Here is a 19,820-nt window from a genome sequence, read left to right as displayed (position 1 = left end):
AATGGTCAGCCAATTCATTGTTTATGACTTTTCACCCAGGTTAAAGATGAACGATTGGAAAAAAAATCCTTGGCACTAAAACTACAAAAGAGCCAGAGGAAATTCCTAAAGCTGAACAGAGGTGAGGAGATCAGCCTTTCATGAGTGAAGAGGAACATATTGTGAACTAGTGGCCAGGCTGTGAACATTTCATCCTCAAAGATCACAACAAAAGGAGCAAAGTTGTTCAAATTCAAACCCAGCTCACCCTGCTCCCCTCTTCCAGCAATGACCAAGAAGATCAGTTTACCCTGCTACCCCATCCCAGTGTGACCCAGCTCGGCTCACTCTGCTCTCCTTCCCAGCATTGGATCAGCTGGGCAGCTCCCCCTGATCCTTCTCCTTGTAATGACTAAGCAACTCTGCTTCCCCATTCCAATAGGGACTCAGCTGCTCAGCACCCCTTCTTCCCCACTTGACCCAACAACTCAGTTCCCCCACCCAACAGTGCTTATATACCTCAGCTCCCTCTTTCAGCAGTGACAGAGTAGCTCAGCTCCCCTTCTCAGCAGTAACAGCAGTAACTCAGCTCGCCCTGATCCTGCCTTCCAGCAGTGCCTCAGCAGCTCAGCTCATCCTTCTCTGTACTAACAAGCAGCGACTAATTCATCCTGGTTTCCCTTCCCAGTACTATAGGCACTCACTCAGTTCACCCCGGCCCCCCCTCCCAGAGGTGAGACGGCAGCTCAGTTCACTCTTTTTTTCCCTCTCATGAGTGATTTAGCAGCCTTCTAATCTTTAATTCTAACAAAAGATGTGTGCTCTTTTGGGGGGGGGGGGGCAGGGTTACATAGTAGGTGAGGTTGAAAAAAGACACAAGTCCATCAAGTCCAACCTATGTGTGTGATTATATGTCAGTATTACATTGTATATTCCTGTATGTTCTGGTCGTTCAGTTGCTTATCTAAAAGTTTTTTGAAACTATCGATGCTCCCCGCTGAGACCACCGCCTGTGGAAGGGTATTCCACATCCTTGCCGCTCTTACAGTAAAGAACTCTCTACGTAGTTTAAGGTTAAACCTCTTTTCTTCTAATTTTAATGAGTAGCCACCGGTCTTGTTAAACTCCCTTACACGAAAAAGTTTTATCCCTATTGTGGGGTCACCAGTACGGTATTTGTAAATTGAAATCATATCCCGTCTCAATCGTCTCTTCTCCAGAGAGAATAAGTTCAGTGCTCGCAACCTTTCCTCATAACTAACATCCTCCAGACCCTTTATTAGCTTTGTTGCCCTACTTTGTACTCGCTCCATTTCCAGTACATCCTTCCTGAGGACTGGTGCCCAGAACTGGACCGCATACTCTAGGTGTGGCCGGACCAGAGACTTGTAGAGTGGGAGAATTATTGTTTTATCTCTGGAATTTATCAACTTTTTAATGCCAATATTCTGTTTGCTTTGTTAGCAGCAGCTTGGCATTGCATGCCATTGCTGAGCCTATCATCTACTAGGACCCCCAGGTCCTTTTCCATCCTAGATTCCCCCAGAGGTTCTCCCCCTAGTGTGTAGATTGCATTTATATTTTTGACACCCAAATGCGTTATTTTACATGTTTCTACATTGAACCTCATTTGCCATGTAGTTGCACTCACATACACATGAACATCACATACTGGAGGAAAATCTGGGCTTACAGGTTTTTAATTAGTTAAGGAGAGCATGAGTCTCAAACCATAGCCCACAGGCCACATCTGGCCTACTGTAAGATTTAATCTGACCTGCAGCAAGTGTCCATGAAAATATCCTGACTTGCTGGCAGTGGTCTGTGTATCCTAATATTGAGACTGGCATATCCACTGCCAGTCAAGTATTTGTAAAATCCACAATGTGGCCTTCATACTGGAAAGTTTGGAGAAATCTGTTGTAGAGAATACAGGTTAAGAAGACTGTGTAATCTAACTCAGAGTTATCTTTACCCAGCCAAATTCTATGGGATTCCATAATGTTCCCAGGCATGTGTTCTGGGCCTGCTCTGGAGTCTTTGACCAATTAGATGTGTCTAAAATTGCTCCTGGGAGTGCTTCCCTGGGGAGTAGAGCTCTGTAAACACCCAAAAATATGTACAATGCTGATAATGATGAAAATTAATAACAATGCCTTTCATATTCTTCCTTAAGTTTCGCTGGCGGTGACCCAAGAATATGCTGAAATGATGGGAGAGCTGGAGCTGGAACAAGACTTAAGACTTGAGGCCGAAATCATGGCACACCAGGTATTACTGCATTAAACACAAATAGGGTGCTTTCTGACTGAGACTAGCCATAGATATGCGATGGCAGGCAACCACTGAAAAACTAATTCTTATGAAAAACTTGTTTGTAAAGACCAATACTTTTTGCAACTGAGTATAGATGCTTATGCCTCAAGAAGACACTCCTGATGATCTCAGAAAAATCATATAGATCAGGCAGGAGAACCATTGTTGATGGGTTTACTTCAAGATCAGTCCACTTGTGAGTATCTGTAGAGGTATGGTCATTATCAGCTAGTTTGGGTGATAATCCTCTTTGTAGGTGTAGTGCTCACCCCCGAACGGGCCCGGTGTTTTGCCCTGGTTCTTTCCCCAAACTGAAAAAATCAAATAGGAGAGCCGGCGCTGCTGGACGTTTCATCTGTGGTCTTTATTAGAACATAACTAAGTTAAAAAGACAGGCTAATGCGTTTCGGCATTAGCCTTGTTCACAGCACAATCTAAGAGTGACAAACAAAACATATATATGCACAAAATAGTGCATGCCACCCCCTCCAATCAATTGGTTAATTGGATGATGTCATCAATTAGAACAGACAAGAAACATCTCTGTGAGGTTTCTTAGGGAGTGCAACATACACTGCAATTCCAACAGTGAAGAAAAATACATGTAAAACAAACAAAAGAAAAATGTAAAGAAAGAAGAAAAAAGGAAAAAATGGAGTATATAATAACAATTATCACGATATATATATATATATATATATATATATATATATATATATAAATATATATATATATATATAGTGATAATAACAAAGTATCACTATAAAAACATTGTTGTACTAGTATCCTTTACCAAAGGAAAAGATCAACATCATATCTCAAATTTATATTGTGTGGTATCCTAGTATTTAAATTCAAAATCCACCAAACTTCTCATTCGAGGAGCCTGCGATACAGGTCTCCTCCCCATGGCGAATTCCTGACCATCTCCAAACCGTTCCCCAAACTAGTGCAGCGGCAACCAGGCACACAGTAACAGTCACTTCTGGCTCAGTGAACAGTCTAGGGGTATCCTTTTAATGCTTTATTGTACGTCGAATTTGAATAGGGTGCAGAGAAGCTGTGGGATACTCCAGTAACACAATGTAGTGACAAGGACACTCTTCACTTTATCAAAGCTTCTTAGTACAGTCCCTCTAGCAACAATTAAAAGACTGAGCAACACAGAGACACCATAGGAAAGGTCCCAAATCAAGCAAGCTCTGGCACTGATGAACAAGGGATAGTAGCAGCACAGTCACTAGGATCCTACACACAGGTCTGTATTCACAATTTTCCTGGATATCTGGATGCCTCCTTCCAATATCAGCTAGGTATTTCTCCTGTGAACTCTTCAGACTAGGTTCTCAGTGAAATTCCTTAATCAGTTCCAGAAAATTTCAACAGAACAGGCCCCCCAGCTCTTAGCATAGCTGGGACCCCGATAAGCACATATACTAATACAGCTGGACTGCCCAGAAAGGCAGCAGCCCTTCAGGCTGGGAACCTCACCTCTTGGACAAGAACTGGGCTGCCTCAGTCTCCATGGTGTTTATGCACTCCCCAGCCACCTTCTGGGCAACCTCCCCTAGGAATTGGCCAAGACCACATAAATATTCAGGCTGTGGGTCTTCTTCTTCAGGCTCACTACATTCTAGATTCCTTCAAAAGGCAGGGGGAACAGTTGAACCTGCAGCCAGTGAAGCCTAGAACAGTTCAAAGCTAACACTGCTAACTGCTCCGCTGTATACTGGGGTAAAAACGAAATTTACCTAGCCTATCTAGCATCTTCTCTAAAAGAGTGCTACATCGGTAATTAAACCTCTCATGCCACTTGCCCAGTCTGAGATTTTTCCACTAAGAAGGCTATTTAATAAACCGGTAATAGGTTGTTGCCTTGGCCCAGCAGAATGAAATGTTATCCTATGCTCCTCTGGGCCCTTAAAGAATACATTTTCATGATGTCACTATAATCCAGTAGTGTAACCAAAATGGACAAAGTTCAAACTGGACTCCTCCTACATCTGACACAAGAATGTTTTACTGTTCTGTTTTGCCATGGCAATACAAATTTTAATAAACTGGGTAAAATTTCACCTTTTTCCTTATAAACTATCAAGGCTGGATTATGTGAAGCCAACATAGGCTATGGCCTTGGGCATGCCAAGGAAAGAACGCAGACACCCACATATTGTATTACATTGTTCTGCATAATAAAAGTTTGCAAACTGCCATCCTAAAATCCACCTCAGCCAAAGGTTTCTAAACTTTGCAGCAAAGCAACCCAATTGAAGTCTATGGGGTCAAATATTCCATTCTGGTCATTTTTAGGGCTATTAAGCAAATTATTGTCAAACAAAAGCCATTAAGATGCTAAAGTAAAGGGATGCAACCCCCCCGCAAAAAAAACAAAAAAAAAACAAAACAGCATACCTTCCCACACATAACATCAGGCATAACAGCTCCAACTCATACTGACAATGTCTGCTGTGAGCTGCTCACCTTTTTTATAGAAGGGTGGCCGGGCTATCTACTCCTTCATATATTGGCTGACCAGGGGCTATAAACTGTAGTATAGGTTGTTCCTTATTTCTCGTAATGCAGTGGTTCTCAACCTCAGTCCTCAAGTACACCCAATAGGTCATGTTTTGGGAATTTCTCTTTGATAAAAAAGCTGTCCAAAATACCAAGCCATTGACTCTGATTTAAAGCACCTGTGCAAGATAAAGGAAAACCTATAAACTTGGCCTGTTGCGGGTACTTGAGGACTGAGGTTGAGAACCACTGTCATAATAATAAACCTGCAAGATTTTCAGCCAGAAGTTTGCAATTCCTTGTAAATCATCAGGGATTCAACACAAGCCCATGGTAAGCTAAAACAATGAAAATAGCTCTGCTAGACTGATCAGCATGTGAATAAACTGGTGCAAGACAGACAAGACCGGCTTTGCAGGCTCTAGTAGACTTCAACTAATGGTGGCCATCTGCACACAGACATCAACTCCCTGTTGCATAAATGTAAATGAGATGGGTAAAAGATGGTTTCAGTTCCTGTTCTCCAATTGTAGAGAACTCCTCAGGCGCGTTTCGCCCTTTTTGGGGCTTAATCATAGAGGCAATTACTATTAAAACCTCAAAAGGGATTACTTCCGGTTCCGGCGCCGCATGGAGTAGCTGCTCTTCTCATCAGCTCCCGCAGCTCGACTCCAAAAACAGCCTACAAAACCGGCAAACCCGCTAAAAACCACCGGCATCCACCCCACGCCATCCCCGGTCACAGGATGGACTGTTTTGTGGAAAAAAACGGCCCGCGATCGTACGCGGCCGCGGCGGCGCGGACCTCACAGCCGCAAATCGAGGCCCCGGCTTCGGCCTACACGGAGCCTCCCACAGAGCCAGAGCCAGACATGGAGGTAAGCGGCGCTACGGCCCCCTCCCCATCTACTGAGACATCCACACAGCATATAAGCCCTTCCAGCACGTCAAACACTGAAAGAATAGCACAGGCTGTAGCAGCCCTCCTCTCCCCAATGATTGCAGCCTCGGTGGAGAAGGCAGTTAACGCAGGCATGCAACAACTCCAGGCCCAGCTAGGGGAACATGCCTCCAGGCTGAATGAAGCTGAACACCGCATAGCAAATATTGAGGAAGATATGTACCACTCTCAATCCTCAATGCAGGCCCATGACAAAACCAACAAATATATCCTTGAAAAGCTGGACGATTTGGAAAATAGATCCAGAAGGAGCAACTTGCGATTTGTAGGCATCCCAGAGTCGCTACAACCCTCAGCTCTCTCTGACCTATGCGCCAGGCGCATTCCCGAAGCACTAGGCCTGCCAGGCCCCTGCACAGTAGAACGGGCCCATCGCATGGGAACCTTCAACGCAGAACGCAAGTCGCCTCGTCCCATAATAGCAAAATATCTCAACTACTCAGATAAAGCTTACATCTTGCAAAAATTCAGGCAATCCAGAGCTCTCCAAATTGACGGCATGAAAATCCTGATTTTCGCAGATTACTCTATTGAAGTGTCCCAAAAGAGAAAAGCCTTTCAACAGATTTGCTCGGAACTGCACCATCAACAACTCAAATTCACTTTGGCTTTCCCAGCTACCCTCCGACTCAAAGCCCCAAATGGCGACCAACTCTCCTTCCAAGACCCAAAAGAAGCAGAAGCTTTCCTGCGTTCGCTACACTCAGGCCCCAACCTCAGCCCCTCTCCTAGAGCGGCTCCTGTCAACCGTGCTCTAGACCAAAGGAGCCCACGCAAAGACTCTCCAAAACGGTTCAGACCTTCAGCACCGGACCATCACCGTCCTACTCCTTATTGAGGAACACGAGCATGTTCACACATTGCTACCACTCAACGCCCCGCCTCTACGGCTATGGTGGCCTAACTCTTAACGGGATATCCCACTCAAGAGACGAAGTTACAATTTTTTCTCTTTCAAGCTTGTCCACTCTTCCTCACCAGGCAATTCTGATACTGGTAGGCCAAGCAGTTTCTTTCATGTTTAATACGTACTGTTTATACTTAACTAACTGGTAAATTTGGTTTTTGTTACAACTAAGGTATTGTCTCTCTCCCCTGGCTCTCCTGTGTATCCAACTCCTTCGTCTAATGCTGCGCAAACCAAGCTGCTAATGCATTTCACCCCCTTAAATGCGGGTTCCCAAATACAGCAGTCGCTGAGTCCTGCGTTGGGAGTTGGACTACACAGTCGACTCCATGCGGAAAAAAGCGAAGTTTACTGAATATGTTTTATTGTTTCTCTTTTCTACCCTCCCCCTCCTGTACCCCTCCCTATACTATGCACCCTCACCTCATTGCACACATGCCCTTAGCGGTTACAAAATCCCTAGTTTAAACAAAATAACCCCCCCCAGAACTCAGCCTAATTCCACGCCACACCTCCACATATCAACATGTGAAAACCATACAAAATCTCCACATACCCCCCCAGTGACCCCCCCTATATGAAACTAGTCTCCTGGAATGTTAAAGGGCTTCGTTCACCCAATAAGAGAATGAAAATCCTCCGTCACCTCAAAAGACTCAAAACCGACATTGCCCTACTCCAAGAAACCCACCTCTCCACCCCTGACTTCCACCGAATGAAAAAATTATGGGTAGGTACAGTAATAGGCTCAGATTCCAATGGACGCAAAGCAGGAGTTCTGATACTCATCCACAAAAACCTGCCATGTGAGGTCCTATCCACCAAAGCAGATGCTCAGGGGCGCCTCATCTCAACCCACATCAAATTAGGAACCAAGGAAATGATAATTTCAAACATCTATGCGCCCAATAACCCCACAAAACAATTTTTTAGTGAACTCTCAACATGGCTCCTCAGCGATCCGACTCTCCCACACATAGTGGGTGGAGACTTTAATTCCACAATACACCCGATAGACTACAGATCCACTTCTAAGCGCACATTCCTCCCCTCAGATCTAGATTCACAAACTCTACTAGACTCCACGATGGAATCCCTCCATCTACACGACATCTGGCGACTACGACACCCAACTGACAGAGACTTTACATTTTATTCCAATCCCCACAATGTCTTCACCAGAATTGACTACCTCTTCTGTTCAGACGACCTTTTACCAATGGTATCCGATGCGGACATTCACGACATTGCAATATCCGACCATGCACCAATCTCGACCACGTTTGATAACCCTGACTTACACCCAAATCCTAAAATATGGCGTTTCCCCTCTTATCTACACAACAATGCTGACTTTCGAAAATACATCGAAAACGTCTGGTCTGAATACACATCGACCAATGCTGAACACTCCGACAACCCCAATTTATTCTGGGAAGCAGGCAAAGCATTCCTCAGAGGCCGTATAATCTCCTATGCAGCATCCTTTAAAAGAAACGCTCTCAAAAAATACAAACAAGCCAGCTCCCAACTACACCTAGCCCAAAGAATACTATACACAAACAACTCCAATGATAGCAGGAAGGCATGGCAATCAGCTAAACAGTCTTTTGACACTTGGGCCGAAACCCTAGAACAAACGAAAAAAGCCCACATGGATGCCACCCTCCACAAATTCGGCAATAAGGCAGGCAAACTCCTCGCCAATTTATGTAAGGGACCCTACCATCCGACACACATCTCATCTCTCCGGGACTCTCGGGGTAACATAAAAACCACCCAAACGGACATAAACGATACCATGTTACAATATTACTCATCCTTATATGGACCAGATCCCATAAACCTTGAGACAGCACAATCATTTCTTGAAAAGGTAACCCTATCGCACGTATCACCCACACAATTAGAAGCTCTAAATGCCCCAATATCCCTCCACGAAATATCCACTACAATTAAAAACCTAGCTCCCTCGAAAGCCCCAGGTCCTGATGGTTTCACGGGAGAATTCTACAAGTCACTACAACCACTCGTAGAACCCACACTACATGAAGTATATCAGCACATTTGGACAGGGGGAACATACCTACCCACGGGCAATCAAGCCACTATCAAATTACTAGCCAAAAAAGGTAAAGACCCCCAAGAACCAGGCTCATATAGGCCAATCTCACTTTTAAACCTAGATGTCAAAATCCTTTCCAAAATTATTGCCACAAGATTAGCAGACATCATACCCTCCCTGATACACCCTGCCCAATCAGGGTTCGTGAAAGGCAGAACTGCCACCATGAACATCAGGAAGGTAATGATGGCCCTAGAACATGCCAAATGCAACTCAGAGGGAAAGTATGCTATCATCACTCTGGACGCGGAGAAAGCCTTCGATAATGTAAGCTTCGAATGGCTTTCTCTGGTCATGAACAAAATGGGATTCTCCGGCTCTTTCGCTCATCTCATAAACACCATGTACACCGCCCCAGCCGCTAGACTGGTAGCAGCAGGTCTCCTATCAGAGGAATTCCGCCTACACAAAGGGACCCGGCAGGGCTGCCCCTTATCACCACTCCTCTTTAACATAGCATTAGAACCATTATCTAGATACTTATCACACGTAGCCCCACTAAACGGCATCCCCATCGGCAAACAGGAGCTTCGCACCTCACTATTTGCCGACGACGTCCTTATATTCACAGCAAACCCCTCCTCTGACATGTTCACGATTAAGCTTATCTTTGACCAATTTAGATTATGCTCGGGCCTTCGCATAAATTACAACAAAAGCGAAATCCTCCCCCTAGGCACCGCGTCCAACCCTCCTTGGACACAGAATTCCATATTCTCGGTAGCACATTCCCACATCACCTACTTAGGCATAAGAATAGGAAAACTACCCTCCTCTCTCTATCACCTCAACTACCCACCCTTACTCAAAAAAATCTCTCAGGAACTAACAAACTGGATGGATCTCCCCCTCTCGCTACTGGGAAGATGTCATCTAGTGAAAATGGTCAGCTTCGCCCGCCTACTTTACCCATTACAAACCATTCCCTTACTCCTACAGCATAAAGACACAAAAATTCTTAACGAAGCAATATCCAAATTTTTATGGCGGAATAAGCGGCCGCGAATTGCACTCACTAAACTTTACCTTCCCAGGCGCGAAGGGGGTATTAGTCTCCCCAATGTCAGAATTTATAATTTAGCCTGCCTCCTGAGGATAAGTCTAGATTGGGTAGCGCAAACATCTCGATACTCCAACTTTTGTCTGGAAACCGAAATGGTCAATCCATACTCCCTGGTAGCTCTCCTACACTGCAAATGGAAATCCACCCCCCCACCCCTTCAACATAACCTACTACTTCGGGACACAGCCATTGCCTGGAGGGAGACCCGGAAATGCCTCAAGCTCTCACCGTTTATATCTAAACACCTTCCAATACAAGGAAACCCGAGCTTCCCCCCAGGTCTGGAACGTCAGCCATACATCACCTGGCAACAGAAAGGCATCTCCAACTTTTCTTCGCTTTGTGACTCAAAAACTGGCCGCCCCGTCCCTTTCAAGTCATTAGCGGAGACATTCCAACTTCCACAGTCACACATGTTCCACTATGGTCAATGTATCAGCTTCCTCAAAAATGCCTGCAGAGACGATCACAAAAGATTTCAAACGTCCCTATCGGACTCTCTTCTCGCAAAGGGCTCCTACAAAATCTCAGACATATACCAGCCTCTCCTACTAAAAGCCATTCCCTCACTGAAGACATCTTCAGCAGCTAACTGGGCAAAAGACTTCCCTGATGCCGAATTGGTCGACAAAATACTTCAAGGCCTCAACACTATTCACAATCTGGTGCCCAACGAATCCTGGAGGGAAACCCAACTTAAGATCGTCCATCGAGCCCACATACCCTTCCTCTCGAACAAACAACCTCAAACCTCCTCCACGTGCCCCTTATGTCGACACCCCAGGCCTTCTCTGACCCACCGTTTTTGGTCATGCAGCTACATCTCCAGCTTCTGGGACAAGGTCCTCCATTACATATTTGATGTAACCCTGCTGAAAATACCCAAAGACCCCCTTCTCCTCATTTTCGGTCACTGGGACCCCCAATTGTTACCCTGGTCTCCGAACCCTGCCCCTTCCTACAAGGACTGGATCCTGATATGCCTCCTTTTCGCCAGAAGAGCCATTTTAAAAAATTGGATCTCCGATGCATGTCCCAATACCTCTCAAATCAAAAGGGACCTCCTACAGTTACAAAGATAGGATCAACATGGACTTTACGAACGACACAACCAGGACGCACTTCCACCACAAATGGGGGGCTTTCATGACCTCGACACTCTCTCCCACGGATATAGCGCATCTTGAGACTTTCTCTTTCCTCTATCAGGAACCTCCCCCCCCCACCGCAGATGGAATGATCCCCCCAAACCAAGATTCCTCAACATAAGGAACCCAACTCCTACCAAGCATCACAACAAGATCCAGGACTTCCTCGCGCTCCTCAGGACCTCTTATTTCTCCCCTTGTAGGAAAGTGGAGACCGCAACTGCAAAAAAGGACATCAATACCTTACCACTAAAACCGCAATTATCACTATCTTTATCATGTCAACCTTATTGTTACCATTTAACCTGTACTTTATACCCACAGGCTGCTTTACTCCACCCAAAGCACGCTCTTGGTGCTCTCCCCTCCCACCCCCCCCCCCCCCTGATGTCTGATGTTGACATTCTACATCTACCTGGTCTTCCCCCACTCAACCCTTCCCCCACCCTATGCGGGGTACTTCCAGTAACATTGTGCTAGAAATCTCAGGGAATCCCTCCCCCCCCACCTAGATCCATCCAGTTTCTTCTCCCTTATTTCCTCCCTTCTACTATCTGTCTTTATCAGCTGTTTTATGTTCCTATTTTGTATACAGCTAATGTTTACTTTGGATTTTCTTTTTTTTTGGAAAAAAATCACAAAAAAAAACCCAAAAAACAATGATACTGTCTATTGATGTCATTCCCTGTATGTTACATCCTTCAATAAAAATTTATTTAAAAAAAAAAAAAAAAAACCTCAAAAGGGAGAAACGCATCTAAGGAATTCTCTACAGGTGGAGAACAGGAGCTGAAGGTATCTTTTACCCATCTCATTCACATTTATGTAACAGGGAGTGGATGTCTGTGAGCCACCAGTTTGTTGTAACAAACCCATGGTAGCAGGGAATCCAAACCTCTCCCCTAGAAAGTACTTTTGCCTAGCCCTGTAGGGGAAAGCTAGACCTGTATGGGATCTGTACACATGGGCTCTGTACACAGAACTGTTTTTCCACCTAAACAAGTCAATAGAAATGCAAAACCAGCCTGAAGCGCCTTTATAAAGCCTAGAAGGAGATCTAGAGCAGGTCAGAAGGAGGTCAAATGCAGATTAATTACATCTATGAAAGAATTCAAATGGAACTCAGACTGATCTCAAACACGAGCAGAATGCAAAAAAAAAAAGCATGTTGCATTTGCTTACAGAAATCCTTAGGCCCCCTTAACATCTATGCACTGTGGTAACATGGTGGTGGGGGTGTGGCATGTATTACTGCGGTTAATTTTCTTTTTGCACGGCACCCCAATGTACTAGACTTGCACACTGTGTGTTACAGTACATCACAACACATAATACAGTTCATTGTGGCAGTGCAGGTCCGATTTTAGGTCTGTTCTGGTTCACTGGCAGTCCATCCAAGTTAAATGGCTGCCTTAACGCAAAGCATGTTAAAGCGTGTCATAACACACACTGACGTGGGGGGAGGTGCAGCGTGGTGTGACGGCAGTAAACACTCAGATTCCAGTTGCAGAAATAGAACTTGTATTAACGTTAAAGTTCACAACAAGCCTGCTGTCTTAACAGCATCATGGGCCCCTGGCAAAGTAATGTACTGGGGCCACTACCAGCCTGTCCCAATGTACGCACCTACTCTCAAGAACTAAAGTATAAATAATTGATTGAATTATAAATATATTTACTAGTACTTTCAATAAAATTTATTTTAAACAATAAGAAAACATGCCATAAATCAAAGACTAATCTACACAAAGAACACAGTACGGAGGAAGGCAAAAGGGCATTGTACAGGAGGAGTCAGGAGGGCACAATACTGGGATCAGGAGGGTACAGTACAGGTTCCAGGATGCTGTCCGGGACTCGGCCTTCCCGGGACAGCTTAGTAAACATCATGTCCTGTCAAATCCGGGACAGTTGGCAAGTATGATGTAATGCAAGATTATCATGGGGCCCCCATGCACCCGGGGCCCCTGGGCACTGCCCAAAGGTGCCCATGCGTTAAGACAGCCCTGTGTATAGAATATATCCGTGATATGCAACACTGTCAAAGACCTTTGCAAAGGGCCAGAATACTACGGTAAAGCAAACTGTATTGGGTGCATCTCCCAGCAAGTGCCTTTCACCGGTGAAGCATCATTGAACTTCTCTTTGTATTTGTCCTCAGATGTTGAAGGAGAAGCGGGCAGTCTCCAGGCAGAGCATGATATTGATGCAGAACTTGGAACCTAGCGAGATGCTTCTAAAAGCTCTGGAGGATGTCCGTACACTGAGCACAACCCTAGAAGAAACCAAAGCAGAGCTACAGACACAGGTGAGCCATGGCAAGTGCATGCCGAGATCATGCCTGTTCACTGTTACCCATATGGTAATACAGTCTTTGTAAAGCCTTTGAGTATACATTTAACCACTTGACCTTGCGGAAGGTTTTAGCCCTTTCATGACTAGGCCATTTTTGCTATTCAGCACTGTGCTCCTGTAACGCGGTCATGCGATACTATACACAAATTACATTTTTATAATTTTCTTCCACACAAATAGAGCTTTTTTTTGTGGTATTTGATCACCACTGGGTCTTTTATTCTTTGCAATATAAATGAAAAATTTTTGAAAATAAATATATTTTCTACTTTTTGTCATAAAACAGCAGCCAATGAAATCAAATTTCTTCATAAATTTAGTCAAACAGCATCATCATACAATATGACTAATGTGGCAGTGTTTAGAAATACTGACTGGTGACAGTATGTAAAAAAAAAAAAAAAAAAATATATATATATCTATCTATCTATCTATATATATATATATAGATATATCTATATATATCTATATATATCTAGATATATATCTAGATATATATAGATATATATAGATATATCTATATATATATATATATATATATATATATAGATATAGCTATATATATATATATATATATATATAGATATATATATATATATCTATATAGATATATAGATATAGATATATAGATATATATATACAGTATCATTTTGTTAATACATTTTTAAAGATTTGTTTTTCTACATCCCGTCATCAGAGTAGTTCAGTGTGGGCACGCCAGTGCGCATGTAGCCAGCAACGTGCCAGTACATCTTTGAGCCTGCAGCTGCCACAGTAAATGTACTGTGGCGGGTTGACAAGTGGTTAAAAAAGATCAACCTAAAAACATTACACTCAAAAGTAATATTTTAGGTATAGGTGAAGCTTTTTGGCCTGAGTCAGCTTTGGGCCTCTAATATATCTTAGATCGGACTTTCTCAACCTTTTTACCCAAGAGAAACCCTTAAATAATTTTAGGTCTTGGTGCCCCTTGGAACCCTTGCTAAACCAATATGTTTGAGGAAAGAAATATGTCCCTTAAATTGTTACATTGGTGGACAGTGTAAAAGGAATGGGACCCCTTTTAAAGTGGTGAATAGAATTCTACCCTTTCAGACAGATAAAAAAGATCACTGGTGTCATGCTCCTTTGTTGGCCCTGGAACAATTCAGGCACCATCAAATAGGAAGTCAATAAGCCACAGCTCAAGGAACCTCTAGCAACCTCTGTAGGAATCCTAGATGAGAGTGTTAGTCAGATACTTCAACAGTGAGATCTCCCAGCCATAATTCCCAGTTCTTTTCCTGTCCACCTGGACGTTTTGGGAATTACCATTGTTTGTGTGTTCCACGTCCTCCTGTTACATTCTCTATAATATATAATAAATTAATCCAGAAGGTGTACAAGCTTGGGAACTTAACGCAGATACTGTCAGGGTTTCTCCAGTATCTACCAAACACCAAAATATCAAGTTTTGTGCACTATGCTTTAAATGAAACCACTTAGGCTGGATTCACACCTATGCATTTTTTGTGCTTTTTGCATTTTGCAGATTTGTACTACAGTCCATTTACCATGGTTTCCTATGGAACACGTTCTGTAGTGCAAATCCGCAAAATGCAAAAAGCACTAAAAATGCATAGGTGTGAATCCAGCCTTACGGTTAGTTAAAGATTAAGAAGGTAAAGTGTGCCTCAGGCTATGAAAAAGTGACCAGAGTTCCCTGATCCCATCTAACAAAGTGCTTGCACTTGTTTTTAATAGAAACTATGAACAAAGTCCAGAGCTAGTGCCTACAGTAGACATATGCAATTCGCTTCGTTACGAATCGAAATTCAGACAAAAATTTCTTATTAATAGGAGATTCGGATGTATCTGAATTTCCAAATCATAGTAACGAATTTTAACGAATTTGAAATAAATTGTGATTAAACAAAATAACGTAACAAAATAATAGATTAGAAAAATTCTAAATTTAATTAGGAAAATTTGAAAATGAGTTTGAATTTGAAATGGAAATATATTGCAATAAATAAAGTAAATTATAAAAGTGAAAAAAGATAATAAGAGTAGAAAATAATATAATAAATATAGCTGTCTTTCGAAGTTCAAATCAAATCGAAAATAACAAATATACTAATCTGAATATACAAAAAGAATATACAAAACGAGTTTCAAAAATTAATCATTCTAACATATTGATAACATAATGAATATTATGAAATGAAATTATTAACTTAATGAAGGAATGTGAAACGCAACAAAACAAATGTTCCCCTTGTGCACATCTCTAGACCACAGCTTTGGTATTTTGACCCAAGCAGTGCAATCTTATCAGTTCAGTTGTCTTCATGACAGACTTACCTGATTCTATGTATCCCCTTATCTAACAAGGGCTGGTGTGGTCAATTCTCATGATTTAGCACTCATTCTTTAAATGCATCATACACATTAAAGATCCTGAAAAGACTGGATTCTTTTTTGTTGTTGGCCAAGTCTGACTAATGATTCAGGAAAAAAAAACCTGTCCCCTTTTTTATGGAATTGGTGTTTGTGGATAGAATGTAGTCTCCTGCAGGCTCCCCTAAGCCAATCTCATGAAAGCCACTAGAAGTCATGATCACTTGAGCTGAGAGCAACACAGTCTCCTCCAAACTGTTTCACTCCAAGATGTGAATGAAACCCATTGTGGACAGCCTTCCTTGAATTGATGGTGCTCAAGGGCTCAAGGGAAGTGCCACTTGATTTGGTTTGTGCTTCTCAGGGTTTTAAGATGAAATATTGAATGCTTTGGTCTAAAGAGTCTAGTGCCCTTCAGTAAATTAAAAAAACAACCTATGCATGTATCTTCCTAATGTCAAAATCGCTCTGCCATAAATGAACTGTTTGAGGAAGGATTACGTTACTGACTAACTGCCTAAGATAATATGGCCGGAGCCAAGTAAAATCCCCTGGAACAGTGAGATAGTCTGATACTGTGGCCTTTGATCCTTACCCCACCATTACTGAACATAGGACCAATAAGTAGGCCTGTGAATGAATTGGAACCTGAATGTATTGAAGACAATTAGCAGAGCACTGTATGGCTCTGCCAACAGCTTCTGAGTGACTTGTAGTCTGATGAATGTCCTTCTGGAGTGCTTGACCCTTCAGTGTGTCTGGCTATGTTACTTTTCCACCTTTACACATCATATTTGTTGCTGGAACAGATTAGGGAGATTGTCTATATTGAATTATTGTTCTTTATCTGCAGGTGAAGAGTCTGGAACTGCAGCTGACAGAAAGACCTTCACAGGAAGAATTTATCGTGATCAAAGGAGAACTGAACACAGCTAATCTGCAGAAAAATCAATTAGAAGAACAGCTGAAGGTAGAGCAAGAGATCTGTGTGGACTTACAAGAAAAGGGTACGTCATCCTTGACTGTAGAAGGCTGGGAGAGGATGTTCTGGCCTGCAAAGCACACCCCAGCTGACATTCCCACAAGGCCAAACCCTGCCATGATATCTGGGTACTGGCTTCTGCCAGTTGGTGCCTCCAAGTGCAGAAAATGCAGTGTCCAGAGAACAATTTGTGGTATTACAGCAACTGGTTTAATGAATGGTAAATGTTCCTTCAGGCCACATATATTCAGAGTGTCCTTATGGCACTTACCAGAATTTCCACTTTATCAAAATATTCATGGTGGAACCTACTCTTGGGTCAAAAGGTAGGTGCAGTCCAATTTCTCTACTGCAGGTGGTGCTCTTCCACAGCGACAGTTGGAGAGGAAGTCAGGAGGAATATGGTTTCTCTATGGTTTTCCTAAATCATTGGATAAGCTATCCCATAGGATGCTGCTGCCCCACAATATTCTAGTGGCCATCTTGGGTCAGGCAGAGCCTTTTTAAGGCACTAGTTCCCGAGTTTGCGAAAAAACAAGGACCCTAGAAGAGGGAAAACTTTTCTACCCCCCGGTACAGCGGGACTTTACAGACAAACAGCAGCAGTATATAAAAAATTGTTTTATTGAAATTTGCTTAAAAAAGCATAAAAACAAGTAGATCTAAACATAGATCTCTACAAGAAATACTTATACAAGATACAAACAGGTTCTTTCTCATGATCTATTTCTTTGTGCTTTCGACTGTGAATAGATACTCCTCTGTCAGCCTGACATGTTTCAGGACGATGTCCCTTCTTCAGAGGCGTATTAAGAAGAGAGAATATATAAATGTATTCTGGAAGATAAATAAAGTCGATTTATACATCAAAAAATAATTTGGGACAAACATTCACATTATGGCAAATGACCGTGTCTAGTATACATACCGATATCCAATCTCTGAAAAACACCATGCAAAAAATTGCAAAAGGAGACAACCTTATGCCAAAAAAGAAATGCGATTTAAAAGAAATGGAGATATGACCGCCAATTAACCAAAGTTGGATATGGCAGCTTCCACCTTGGTCGGGAAAAACTCCACAAAGGCCCCCAAAAGAGAAGACGAACCCCGCCGGATCCGTAAACGAACCCTAAAGAAAAGTTTGTACACATTATTAAGTTGGGTTCTCTTAGACGATGTAAATATACAAAAAACATACGGAATATCCTATAAATCTTTTCTTTATTTAAAAAAAAAAAAAGGCATGGCCTTCTTTTTACACCACATGCCTGTTCGGCTGAGTCCGGACGTGCAATTGTGGTGTTTCATGCGCCGGTGGGACCTGTCTGCATGGCGCTCCCCCTGCGTTTAGGCGCTGGGTGGTCGCCGTGCAGATTCGTCCCTAGGGCCCCTTCTTGGACATTCCCAATCCTGGGTCCCTCACGATCCCCCAGGAAACTTCACAATACTCCACTTTTCATTCTTTACTCTCAGCTTTATTTGTATTTGTTTCGAGCTTTCCGTGTGTTTCCTCATCTTAGTGATGTCTGGATATATCCCGAGCAATCTATCACATGGTCCCCTTTTTATTCTCCTTTTTCTTCCTTTGTTTCTTTCCTCTTCTGCATCGGCCTATCAGCGCCACCCCATATGTGAAGTCATCGCGCTATATGCGATGGTGCGGCTGTATGTTTTGCATGCGCTGCCATCCTGGAGCGTCGTTGGTGCGTGTCGTCATGTTATGACGCGGACGCGTCTTGTGCGATGGCGCTGCCCTGTTGTTCTCTCTTTGCTGACACCTGTGCAGCTAATCATAATGCGCAGGTGCCAGCCGGCTTTAAAAACTGCAATCGGCACAATGCTCAGGGCCAAACACACCTGCCAACAACATCTATGTTGAAGCGTGTTTGCTTGAAACCTTGAGCGAGAGTAAGTAGGATAATTATCTTGTTTCTTGCATATTTACTTTTATATTATTAAGTAGAGGAGAGACAGAGTGTCTTTTCCTCCCGGATCTATTATCCTGTTGCTACAATGTTTTTAGCACCCCCTGCATAGGAAAACCTATGTCTTGCTCTGTTGATTCAAGAATATACATGTGTGTCAAGGGCCTCACAATATAACAGAACTTATTTAGACAAAAGTACAAAACTTTCTTTTTTCTTTTTCTTCCCCTTTCCTTCCCCCCATGTTTTACCAGTATTTTTTCTGGTCTAAACAAACGAATAGTTAAAAGAAAGAAAGAAAAAACATTTTTCCACAACTATAACACAAGGCTGTAGAACCTATATTTAAAATAACGAAAAATGTATCCATATATACTTTTTTCTATCTTTTTATTTTTTAGTTTATATTATATAATTTAAAAAAAATAAAGAAAGAAAAGATTTATAGGATATTCCGTATGTTTTTTGTATATTTACATCGTCTAATGCCCCGTACACACGGTCGGATTTTCCGACGGGTGATAGGACCTTGTTGTCGGAAATTCCGACCGTGTGTGGGCTCCATCACACATTTTCCATCAGATTTTCCGACACACAAAGTTGGAGAGCAGGATATAAAATTTTCCGACAACAAAATCTGTTGTCGGAAATTCCGATCGTGTGTACACAAATCCGACGGACAAAGTGCCACGCATGCTCAGAATAAATAAAGAGATGAAAGCTATTGGCCACTGCCCCGTTTATAGTCCCAACGTACGTGTTTTACGTCACCGCATTCAGAATGATCGGATTTTCCGACAACTTTGTGTGACCGTGTGTATGCAAGACAAGTTTGAGCCAACATCCGTCGGAAAAAAATCCTAGGATTTTGTTGTCGGAATGTCCAAACAAAGTCCGACCGTGTGTACGGGGCATTAGAGAACCCAACTTAATAATGTGTACAAACTTTTTTTTAGGGTTCGTTTACGGATCCGGCGGGGTTCGTCCTCTCTTTTGGGGGCCTTTGTGGAGTTTTTCCCGACCAAGGTGGAAGCCGCCATATCCAACGTTGGTTAATTGGCGATCATATCTCCATTTCTTTTAAATCGCATTTCTTTTTTGGTATAAGGTTGTCTCCTTTTGCAATTTTTTGCATGATGTTTTTCAGAGATTGGATATCGGTA

The 19,820-nt window shown here is 42.8% G+C and overlaps 1 protein-coding gene across 1 annotated transcript in view; it reads left to right on the top strand.

Annotated features, from left to right (window-relative positions):
- LOC141120832 (uncharacterized) overlaps positions 1-19,820 on the top strand; it is a 97,745-nt gene that overhangs the window by 56,830 nt on the left and 21,095 nt on the right. The window contains exons 7-10 of the mRNA XM_073611040.1: positions 40-121; positions 2,156-2,250; positions 13,175-13,321; positions 16,601-16,754. Coding sequence (XP_073467141.1) covers positions 40-121; positions 2,156-2,250; positions 13,175-13,321; positions 16,601-16,754 — 478 coding nt within the window. The remainder of the gene's footprint in view (positions 1-39; positions 122-2,155; positions 2,251-13,174; positions 13,322-16,600; positions 16,755-19,820) is intronic.

This window comes from Aquarana catesbeiana, linkage group LG01, assembly GCF_042186555.1.
Source record: "Aquarana catesbeiana isolate 2022-GZ linkage group LG01, ASM4218655v1, whole genome shotgun sequence".
In the NCBI taxonomy this organism is placed as follows: domain Eukaryota; kingdom Metazoa; phylum Chordata; class Amphibia; order Anura; family Ranidae; genus Aquarana; species Aquarana catesbeiana.
This window is presented reverse-complemented; position numbering and strand designations above follow the sequence as displayed.